At 41.1% G+C, this 12,350-nt stretch overlaps 1 protein-coding gene across 1 annotated transcript; it reads left to right on the top strand.

Moving 5' to 3' along the window:
* The first annotated feature begins 6,338 nt into the window (after positions 1 to 6,338).
* Positions 6,339 to 8,960, top strand: LOC110522542 (prostaglandin E2 receptor EP2 subtype). The gene is made up of 2 exons (XM_021600993.3): positions 6,339 to 7,598; positions 8,106 to 8,960. The coding sequence occupies exons 1-2, from the start codon at positions 6,810 to 6,812 to the stop codon at positions 8,397 to 8,399; spliced, it is 1,083 nt and encodes a 360-aa protein (XP_021456668.1). The 5' UTR covers positions 6,339 to 6,809; the 3' UTR covers positions 8,400 to 8,960.
* Positions 8,961 to 12,350: the final 3,390 nt, after the last annotated feature.

Raw genomic sequence — 12,350 nt, 5'->3', positions numbered from 1 at the left:
GTTAGAGAGGCTTCCATTCTCTTAGATAGTAACTCTCAATCAATGATATAGCAGAGGACGTGAAGCCAGAACACCTACGTTTCTTTCAGTAGTAGACTATTATCGATAATGTCTTAAACCGCACTTACATCTAACAAAACAGCTGCCACAGTCTTCTAATTATTCATTTTATTTCAGCCAATCATCAGTCATTTGTGTAAGTGCTGTGCTTGTTGAGTGTCCTTCCCTAGAAGCATGCTGAACATCAGTTGTTAATTTGTTTACTGTGAAATAGCATTGTAGGCTAAGATTGAAGAGGTGACAAATAAGAGTGTCAATATAGTCCACTACAATCCTCAGACATTTTCCAGCCAAGTTGTCAGTACGAGGTGGTTTATCATTGTTGATAGACCCCCCCCCCCAAAAAAAATCACCTCTTCCACTCACTTCATGGAATTCAACATTTCAATCCTTGTCTTTCATCATTTGGTCTGTTATGCATGGATATGGATGTTCAGAATTTGTTGTTGCCATGTCATGCCTACATTTGCTAATCTTGCCAATGAAAAACAAATTAAAGTAGCTGGCAATATGAGATGTTTTTGTAATTACTGAGCCGTCTCATTCAATGAAGGATGGAGCTGAGTTTGCGTTTTTGGCCAATTTTTATTTAAATGCTCCAATTATTTGTACTTTTTACTAAGATTTTTACTATGCAATACAGTATATGCTACTTGTTCGTGTTCCCACTCAGTTGTCCCCAGTTACACTCACAGGTAATCCAACACCCCCCCCATTGAAAACCTCAAACCTGGTCACATGTGTTTGTATATGCAAGCGGAAAAGAGAGAGAGAGAGACTGTTTAAGGCCACGGTGTGTGTGAAGGAGAATTTTGTATTTTTCAAACACCTGAAACAGCTTTTTCCTGCAATCTAGAGCCATAATCATTATGCTGAATTCTATGTATATTTTTGATTATGTGTATATTTCTCTGCATATCTAAGCATACCTCTTGAGCTGTCTGTATCCTCCTGACTGATGGGTAAAAATTGAAAGCAATGTGAGTCTTATTCAGCATATTTACAGTTTTTTACAATCACTTTGGCACAAATTTCAGAACCTTAATGTCATTTTTCAGAACTCTCGACACAAAATTCACAACCGATGATCAAAATGCACATTTTTCAAAATTCTAACACTTTTTCCAATTGCTTGGATGCAATACACATAAAGCTAAGATCATTTGTTCATTGAACTAAAATCACCTGTTCAAAATGACAAAATAGCAAAACGCAATTCAGACATTACATCTGAGATGACTGTCTATTCATTTCATTACAATGATCTAACTAGCCATTGATACAACTGATCAAAATGATAAGTAACCGTTGCATTGCTCTTAATGCATAGTTTTACGGAAACTGACAAACAATATTCCATGTTTAGATCATGAAAGTTTCAGGATAACGAGATCCATTGACACCAATTACTTTGGAACATGAACACATTGGACTACATTATCTATGAATGTAATATTTCATCATCATTCTTTATCAGACACTGTTTCTATGGTCCCATGTACCACTTTTCCAGACCATGTTTTCAGATTTGACATTACTGTACACCTACTTTATTAGGTACACCTATCTAGTACTGGGTAGGACCCCCCTTTTGCCTCCACAACAGCCTGAATTATTCACGGTGTTGTATGTTAAGAGATGCCATTCTGCACACCACTGTTTTAAACAGCTGTTATTTGAGCATTTGTGGCCTTTCTGTTAGCTTCAATGAGTCTGGACATTCTCCTCTGACCTCTCTCACTTACCAAGATATTTTTGCCCACAGAACTTTCCCTCACTGAATGTGTTTTGTGTATTGCACCGTTCTCTGTAAACTCTAGAGGCTGTAGTCTGTAAAAATCCCAGGAGGGCAGCATGTGTGACACCAACAATCGTACCACGGTCAAAGTTGCTTAGATTACTCATCTTGCCTGTTCTAATGTTTGGTTGAACAACATCTTAAGCTCTCTACTCTATTTACTCTATATATTGAGTTGCAGGCAGCCACATGATTCGCTGTTTGAAGGAGCAGGCTATTAGCGTTAACACGCAGGTGTACCTAATAAAGTGGCCGGTGAGTGTATGTATGCAGGCCCTTGTAATTGCTTTTCCAATACTGCCAACTCGTTACTGATGATTGATTTCACATTGTGGTAGGAGTAAATAGTGAAATGAGTGGTATCCACCTACAACAACATAGTGATAACGTGGAGCCTGCAGGTGATCCAGGTCACAATAGAGGCCAAGCAGTGGGAGGAGGAAGACGAGGAAGACGTGGTGGTCAAAGGAATGGCAGGGGACAAACAATCCTTCTGAGAGGTGGTCGTGGGCCTCGTTTGAGAGGTGTGGGGGAATGTGGTAGAGGACATGCTTCTCCAACTGCATTGCTTGCTGTTTGGGGTTTTAGGCTGGGTTTCTGTACAGCACTTTGAGATATCAGCTGATGTAAGAAGGGATTTCTAAATACATTTGATTTGATTTGATTTGACAAGGCCACGGACCAAGACAGCGGCAGCAAGAGCAAAGAGCGGGCTGTAGTCAATCTGGTTCGGGCCAGAAATGATATTCGCCTTACAGAAATTCGGCAGCTCATCTTGGACAATAACGACATGTTCAACAATGTGGAAGCCATCAGTTTGCTGACTGTTGCACGCATGCTGAAAAGTCACCAGGTGTCTCTAAAACAGCTATACCATGTGCCTTTTGAAAGAAATGAGGACAGATTGAAACAACTGAGGACTGAGTATGTTCAAGTATGTTCAGGTATGTTTAGTTTCAAGATGCCTGTTGTGAAAAATTGCCCAAAATTCTACATCATTGTAATCAGTAATTCTCTTTCCAAAATGTATTTTTAGAGGGTGATGGAGCTGGATGCTGACGAAAACCATTGCAAATTCCTCTTTTTTGGATGAGGTAGGCTTCAACCTGGCCAAGACAAGGAGGAGAGGTCAGAATTTCATTGGCCAGCGGGCAACCATCCAAGTACCTGGACAATGTGGGGCCAACATCACCATGTGTGGCTATATCAGAAGATGGTGTGGTGGGATGCAGACCTCATATTGGATCATATAATGCAGCTCTCCTTGTAACCTTTCTTGATGAGCTTAATCAGGTCTGTAGAGCTGATGGCGTGACCTATGTCATTGTGTGGGATAATGTCATGTTCCACCCACCAGGCTCAAATGGTGCAAGCATGGTTTCAGGCCCATCCACAATTTACCACCCTGTACTTACCCCCATACTCTCCTTTCCTTAACCCGATTGAGGATTTTATTGAGGAGGTGGAAGGTATATGATAGGCGCCCTCACGAACAAGCCACCCTTCTCCAGGCCATGGATGACGCATGCAATGACATCACAGCAGACTAGTGTCAGGCCTGGATTCGCCCGAAGATTCTTCCCAAGATGTTTGGCTAATGAAAACATCCATTGTGATGTGGATGACAACCTGTGGCCAAATCCACAAGACAGGGTTGTTGGAAATATAGAAGTACAGTAATCAACCCTTTGTTCTGCTTTTTACAGTAAGACAGGTGAGGAACACTACAGTGATGTTTTACAGTAAGACAGGTGAGGAACACTACAGTGATGTTTTACAGTAAGACAGGTGAGGAACACTACAGTGATGTTTTACAGTAAGACAGGTGAGGAACACTACAGTGATGTTTTACAGTAAGACAGGTGAGGAACACTGCAGTGATGTTTTACAGTAAGACAGGTGAGGAACACTACAGTGATGTTTTACAGTAAGACAGGTGAGGAACACTACAGTTGACCTTTTATTGTTTTCTTTTATGATTGCTAATTATTTCTGCTTCGATTCAAAGAAACCTATGTTGTGATTTTATTGTATTTCAAAATACATTTCAGATTTTGTTCAATGATTCCACTGTCTGTAGTATTCTCTCTACTAGTCCTTTTACAGTGATGTATTACAATATTTAATGATTGTACAAACAACTACACAGGGAAACTATCGGTATCTTGTGTGTGTGTGACCTAAATGAATGTTCCTATGGTATTTCATGATAAATTAGTTATTTGAACCAATGATTCTGCAAGTGCAAGGTTTCCTTAAAGATATGAATGCACAATGCAATGTTTTGAACATTGGACAGCCTGTGTTACATGTCACGGCTGGCTGAAGGACCAAGGTGCAGCATGGTAAGCGTACATTTTCTTTTTATTAAAAATGACGCCGACAAAACAAAGAACAAAACCAAACCGTGAAGCTTTGGGCTATGTGCCCTGAACAAAGTTAACTTCCCACAAAACAGGTGGGGGAAAAGGGTACCTAAGTATGGTTCTCAATCAGAGACAACGATAGACAGCTGTCCCTGATTGAGAACCATACCAGGCCAAGACATAGAAATACAAAACATAGAAAAAAGGACATAGAATGCCCACCCTAGTCACACTCTGGCCTAACCAAAATAGAGAAAAAAAAGCCTCTCTATGGCCAGGGCGTGACAGTTACAAGTGATGACCGCTTTGAGTTTTGTGTCTAGTTTTGAAAATGACCACAAGGTTCTGAAATTACTGCCAAAGTGAATGTAAAAAAACATAGTTATCGCTTGCTTTTCTAAAGTCCACCAACCCTGCCAGTTAAGTGGCTAGTAGTATTACGTGTGTGCGTGTGTGTGTGTCATGCATGTGTCGTACCCATTTACACCTCTCTTTCAAGGCCGAGAGAGAGAGAGACTCCTTCCCCTCTCTCTCTCCCTCCCTCCTCTCCCACTGTGGTTCTTTAATTTCTTGGAATTATGCGTCTTCTGTTTCTGGGCGAGTGAGAAAGCACTTAGAGAGAGATCTGAATGAAAGGTAGTTATTAAATGCTACCATGTTTATTGTATGTCTCATAGTCTCAGTCAGGTAGTCAACATGTCCCATTGGTTCATCACACCAACTGAGGGAAGAGGTATGAATATACTGTAACGTTTTACATCATCTTCCAACAGAGGCCTTGGACTCAATGGAACTCCCTGCCTAAATAAATAAAGAATAAATACAAATAAAGAAATCCAATGACCATGACTAAGGTCAAAGAGGGTTCAATCCCTGATCCATAGTGATACTCTCACACAAAACACATTTAATATAACCCTGTAGCACTGCAAGACCATTTTGGAGGCTATATCAATATCCAATGAAGTATAACCTTTCTTATCTCAGTTATCCAAGGTATTTTTATGTTTTTACTGTTTGTTGTCTTGTGTAAACTCAAGATGAACAGCCATTAGCGTTTCTCGAAGTAGACAGTAGACCCTACTAAGACCGCCATCTAGTGGAGAGAGTCTAGAACAACAGTCAACTGCTGAGCTGAATTCTGCCCTTGGGATAAATTATTCATGCATCATAGATTTAGTCCCTAAAAACAGGCCTCAGATATATTTTAACTATCTGGACCTGTATTCATAATGTGTCTTAGAACTGATCTTAGATTAGCACTTGATACAAACGGCCCCAGATCAATTCACTTGTATGGATCTCCTACAATATCTTCTACCTTATATTCTACCTTTTCTCCTACAATATACTCTACCTTATCTTCTACAATATCTTCTACCTTAGCTCCTATAATATCTTCTACCTTATCTTCTACAATATATTCTACCTTATCTTCTACAATGTCTTCTACCTTATCTTTTACTTTATCTTCAACAAGAAATATCACTCACAAAACAGAATAAATATCTGATAAAACTACAGTTCCTCACAATAAAATGACAGCTCTTAATAAAGACAGCTCTGTTTAAAAAGAAAGAACAGCTTTATACGATATGAAAACAAATCATTTTGAGCTGATAGGAACTCCAGGTTCAATTCATTAAGGTAAGCCTTTGAAGGCCTGAGAAGTCACTAGTTGTGGATCTCAAGGAGTTAGTCCAAAGTGTCCCAGTGTGGCTTTGTATAAATACAAATAAATAAAATACATGATTTTCTTCCTTATTTTCCACAATATCTTTGTACAATATCTTTATTCATCAGAAGTCACGACAAGCACATCCCTGAAAGAAGAGGAGACTGGTGAGGGGATGTCGGCTCATAGTAATGGCTAGAATGGGATACGTGCAATGGTATGAAACACATGGAAATGATTTGTTTGATGTTGGATACAGTTCCATAAATTATTTCCATGTGTTTCTATTAGCCCCTGCCATCAGCCACCACTCTCGACCTGTAGACCTATACAAAAGAAGGCTACATATTAAAGTGGAATTTATCAGGCAGACTTATAACAGTAGGCCTAAACAGAAACTGAAAACAAATTAAATCCGAGGGTAAGTAATACAACCTTCAAAAATAAATGAATAGTGGGTAGTGCGCACTTCTCCACCTGAGCAGGCTGACAGTAGTCATATGCCGTGGTCAAAACAACTGGGAACACCGAAGTCGGAAGTCGAGGAATTGCGAATTCTGAGTTCCGAGCTCCCAGTTGTTTTGAACACGGCATTAGTTTATACCTATCCATGCGTTGTAAGATCTGAAATGCGTCAGCAACGCCTGGGCAGAGGAACCCGCACAGTGTGGGCTCACACTACACTCTCAGCACACGGAACCACATGGTTGCGTGTGTGGGTGGTGGGTGGTGGGTGGGACTGAAAAGAAATCCGAGTTTTTGTTGACACGAGATGAGCCGCTTTTCTTATGTCAGTTGGATGCGGACGTTGTTCTTTTGTGTGAACTGATCTGTGTAACAGTATAACATAAAAGTCACATTGATCAGGCCATGCGCTTACCGCTTAGTGGAGTAGGTTACTACTTTTTTTATGGATTACAAAGCTAAATTAACCTGCGGTGACAGAGACAATGTCTCGTCCGGAAATCTCTATATGTCCGCGGCAATGTTCTCGGCGGGAGTTCTCGGAAATGTAATCGCCTTGGTCCTTTTGGAGATGCGGCGCCGGAGGCAAAGTCCATCCCTTTTCCAGGTGCTGGTGACCGCGCTGGTGATTACGGACCTACTGGGTACCTTCTCCGTCAGTCCTCTCGTACTAGCCTCCTATACACAAAACAGGACCTTGATGGGTATGGGTGAAAACGGAGCAGTATGCAACTATTTTGGGTTCAGCATGACTTTTTTCAGCCTCGCCACTTTGGCCATTCTGTGTGCCATGGCTTTGGAGCGCTACCTCTCCTTTGGACACCCGTATTTTTACGAACGGCACTTGAGAAAACGCTGCGGATACATCACCATTACACTCATCTACCTGATCTGCATCCTTTTCTGCCTAGCACCTTTCGTGGGCTTTGGAAAATACGTTCAATATTGCCCGGGGACTTGGTGCTTCTTTGACATGGTCCCATTAGAAACCAAACCAAAAGTACACGTCGGTGTGTATGCGTCATTGACTCTCCTCATGATTTCTACCACAGTGGTCTGTAACTTATCTGTCGTCTACCACTTAATTATGATGTATAGGAGGTGCAAAGCGCGTGTTTTAACGCGACGGATACGGTTCTACCAAAGATCCCTCTCTATGACAGAGGAAGTGGAGCATCTTCTGCTTTTGGTGTTCATAACGGTGACCTTTGTCATCTGTTCGTTTCCTTTAGTGGTAAGAGCATTCGTTTCGATGTTGCAGGTCAAAGTGTTGAAAATATTGAGACACTGTCTAATGTGCAGTGTGTGTGTGTGTGTGTGTGTGTGTGTGTGTGTGTGTGTGTGTCCTCCCTTCTCTCAACCCAAGCATCTCTTCTTCACATATGTTACAGTTCAAAATGGTGCTCTTTAACATGTCCCAAGCCATGTCCTGTTACATCATCATAAACAACAACCCAATTTAAACATTTAACATGTCAATAATGAAAGGCTTACAAGGAGCAAGACCATTGACATATTGTGATTGTTTATGTATTGTATTTCCATGTACTTATTGCAGTGTTCTTGCACCTGTTATTGCTCAAGCCTACTAGCTGCAACCAATACTTCCTAGCCTTTAATAGATCATAAGGATACTGTCTTACTTGATAACCATATTTTGTTGATATTGAAATTCTGAATAACTGACTGTGATGCATTTTCTCTTTGTGTGTGTGTCTGTCTGTGTGTGTGTCCCCCATAGCTCCGTGTGTTCATCAACTTCATGGGCAGGTCAAATGAGAGCTATGGCACTGATCTCGCTGCTCTCCGCCTGCTGTCCTTCAACTCCATCATTGACCCCTGGCTCTTCATCATCCTCAGCCCCTCGGTGCTGCGCTTCCTCTGGAGGAAGCTGACACTGTGTAAGCCCCAGAGGCCCCCTGAGGCCCCCACATTCTCACGGGAAAAGCCTTTCCCCGTTGGGCCAAAACTCTCACTGCCAAACCCACCCATGGAGCTCCAGAATGAGGAAGTGCAGAGAGTGGACAAGACATAATTTCATGCATATGGAATCAGAGGCCAATGACCCACTCTAGAAGGATTACAGTAACAGGACCATTTGATATCAGCAGGAGCCTAAGTGGACACAGGAAGTGATTTGACAGACTAGACATCCACTGGTTGAAGGGACCCCCTTACACAGTGTGTACTTGCAACTAAACATTTAGTGAGGTGCAGCATTTTCACTTACTGACCTCATGACAGGAGGTTGGAATAGATTGAGGAAGATATCAGAGATGTGGAAGGCTGTGGTGCTGACATGTTATACCCACACAATATGGATTTGGGATTTGGAACCGGACTTAGCATTTTGATGTGTCTACTTATTTCATTGCTTCATTATATTTATATACAAACTTTATGATCAGAAATGTATAGGACTGAAATGTTCATTTGACCGAACTCCTCCTGGACGAATGGGTCCAGTATTTACTATATTAATAAAAGTCAATAAACATGATCTAATCTTTAACCATTTTATGATTGGAAAACCAAATATAATGTCCTTGTAATATATTGAATGTTTACATTAAATGTTTCAGTATCAGAACCCAAACCCAGCTGTCGTTGGAGCCCGTATTAATATGATGTCTCACAACAAAGGAGGAATTAGATCATAATGAATAAGATTACATAGACAAGACGGCCAGGTCACCTACATGGGACTCGAAATAAGCCGACAGACCAACTGTTAAGGCTGAAAGCTACACAGTCCCAATCCTGAGAAGGTAAACATAGCTGCCTGTTCAGCACGGTACAACATGTTTAGACATTTGGTGACCAATGTGCCGTTTTTAACATTTATTGGAATTTTTAATCTGTCCCTTTGCATTAAGCCACTCCTCAACAGATACTCAATCCTTGATTTAGCTGTGATGTGTGACGATAAGATGGGTTTCAGCTTGAGGTTCTTACTCATACCAGTAACTTTCCATTCCAAACAAAGGCGTTGGCTTGTCTTATTCATAATGCACACAGAACAGACTGGTTTTGACTTGTGTGTCCTCATCTTTGTGCTGTGTACAGTATGTCATCCTAAGTACTGCTGCGACTATACGGCCACTCAAGTGTTCCTGTATTTCTCTTTTCATTTCCTGACATGGCTTTTTTTAGAAAACGATTCATGTTATTTTCTTCAAAAGTGTTGCCTACCCTTCCGTGGTTCTATTCATTTTCAGTCAGTCTGAAGCCCTGCATCTATGTTGATCGTTAATTAAGTAAAAGGCCAGCAGGGCTTCCATTGGCAGAGATCTGGTTGAGTGACTGTTTAAGACTGAAATAGCTGTGTTGTTTATTAAACAAAAGTGTCATTGCCCTTAAGGCAGGAAGTCAGAGGGAGACAGTGTGTGCATCCTAAAATGCATCCTAATCCCTTTATAGTGCACTACTTTTGACCAGGGCCCATAGGGAAATGTGTAGTAAATTGGGTGCCATTTGGAACACGCTCACTGTATTCAGATTAGTTTGATCAGATGCACTCCATGTGTTTCCCATAAAGCACTGCTTCTGTATTTACTTTAAGCTCCGTTCCCATCATTGATGGTATGTCCCATGTCCTTCAGATAAGATCTCCACTCGCAGAAAAGTGTGTTTACTGCTGGACTTTCAGTCCCTTACGAATCTAGGAAGGAAACACTTACCTTGGATAGTTTGACTATTGCATTGAGCTGACACTTTGGCACATCTTTGCTAGGTCAGTAAATGGTAAAGCTGCTCTTTGTAAAAGTGGACATTTTTAAACTGTTTTTATTTATGTGCCACTGTGTGTGAGTTTACCGTTTCAATTTGTTAGTGTGAATTTCAGTCAACAATTGAAGTGAGGGAGAAATTGAGCTAATATACGGTGGCCTAGCTCCAATGCTCCATAAGTATTGTACTGAATCTCTCCAAATGGTCCTTTATTGAACTACAGAATGAAGAAAAAAATCAATAATGTCTCCAAGTGCAGCAGTATATTGTACTATATACTAACAGTACACTTACAGGGAAGGATGCACGGTCATCTCACAACCAGATGGTTTCTGGTTGGACTGATACAACATAGATAAACATAGAATTGGACACAGATCGCACTTACACTACCAAACACAGACCGCATGTACACAAAAACTTCATTTCAAAGTGACAACAAGGACATAGGATTTCGAAACACAAACAGGAACTCAGATGTTTATTTTCGAAGGGATCTGAGATTTCATTTTATGTTCAAATCAGTTAGATTGGACAGCTCACAGAATGTCACACATCTTATGAAGAAAACAAGGAACATACAACCAATAGTATGAACAAACAACAACAGCCCAAAACATTACTGTACATGCGAAATACAACCCACTACATGATATTGTACGTCGGATCACAGTTAAGGGCCCTTATTCACAAAGAGTAACAGTGGTAAAATGAAGATAATATGGATAATACAGCTCTTTGACTGGGAGACTATAAATACGGTCCCTGAGATTTAGCCTAAAGATTTGACCTAGGGCTAACATACTGTAGGAGTGTGTTTTTAAGTTGACATGTGTATTTTTAAGTTGATCAAGTGCCATGTCCATGGCCCCACGAGATATTTCCCACAGGAAAGTTTTTTTATGCTTCCTAGTTGAGAATGTTAACAGCATCCAGAGACCAAATATCTGTAGAGAATTAACAACACATGTTTGATTTGCAGGGGGGTTGCTGAAGCTGAAGCTGCTGTGGTGCTTGCTTCACTGTCTGTCTCATTCACATTGCATTCTTTTTCAAATTGAACCCTTATTTTACCAGGTAAGTAGACTGAGAACATATTCTCATTTACAGCAACAACCTGGGGAATATTTACAGAAAGAGGAGGGGGGATGAATGAGCCAATTGGAAGCTGATGGGGATGATGAGGTGGCCATGATGGTGTGATTGGGAATTTAGCCAGGACTCCGGGGTTAACACCCCTACTCTTACAATAAGTGCCATGGGATCTTCAATGACCACAGAGAGTCAGGGCACCCATTTAACATCCCATCTGAAAGACAACACTTTACACTGGGCAATATCCCCAATCACTGCCCTGGGGCACTGGGATAGTTATTTTGACCAGAGGAAAAAGTGCCTCCAACACCACATCCAGCAGCATCTGGTCTCCCATTCAGGGACCGACCTTCTCTGCTAAAATCTGTGTAAAAGATTGAAAGGAATGTGTCTTATTCAGTACATTTAGTTATTGCTTGCTTTTCTAAAAGTATACCAAACTTTCCAGCAGACATGTGGGTTAAAATAGTTAGACTAGCAAGCTGATCTAACTTGATTGATAGCCTGAAAGGGCTTATTGGTAGCTAGATATGAGGTTAGGAGATTGGGAACCTATCTGGGACAGCTAAAGACAACTTCATAAAATTGCTAAGTGGCTCGTAGTATTACAGAGAATTTTGTTTATTTTTTTCAAAAAGATTTTAACAGGACAAATCTGAGGGGGCATGTGTCCCTGTGCCCCCTATGGGCATGACGCCTCTGATTACTCAGTATAATCTGTAAGCTTTTAAAACAAAGAAATTCCCATAAACTGCTGCTTGCTGCGTTTTCCATTGAAACCTCCCCTGCAGAGCACTAATGCAGTGTGACAGCCCAGAGGTTGTTTGCTCGGCCAAAACAACAGGTTCTCATCATAGTAAAAGGTCCCATTTATCAGTAGGCCTATACCACATCCTAGAGTTCTGATCTATTCGACAACAGAAAGTATCACCTATATCAGATCACACTGAGCACTCTGTACCCTATAAATCTTTTTATAGTTAAGAACAAATTCTTATTTACAATGATGGCCTACCAGGGAACAGTGCCTTGTTCAGGGGGAGAACAACAGATTTTTACCATGTCAGCTCGGGGACTCAATCCAGCAACCTTCCAACCCAACGCTCTAACCACTAGGCTACCTGCCACCCCAAGAACATCCTACACAACTCTGCTGTCCCAC

This window comes from Oncorhynchus mykiss, chromosome 4 (genome assembly GCF_057628025.1).
Source record: "Oncorhynchus mykiss isolate SJ-2025 chromosome 4, ASM5762802v1, whole genome shotgun sequence".
NCBI lineage: Eukaryota > Metazoa > Chordata > Actinopteri > Salmoniformes > Salmonidae > Oncorhynchus > Oncorhynchus mykiss.
This window is presented reverse-complemented; position numbering and strand designations above follow the sequence as displayed.

Coding starts and splice junctions, on each gene's coding strand:
- LOC110522542 (XM_021600993.3), top strand. CDS start 6,810: ATGGATTACAAAGCTAAATTAACCTGCGGTGACAGAGACAATGTCTCG. Junction 7,599..8,105: donor TCTGTTCGTTTCCTTTAGTG/GTAAGAGCATTC, acceptor TGTCCCCCATAG/CTCCGTGTGTTCATCAACTT.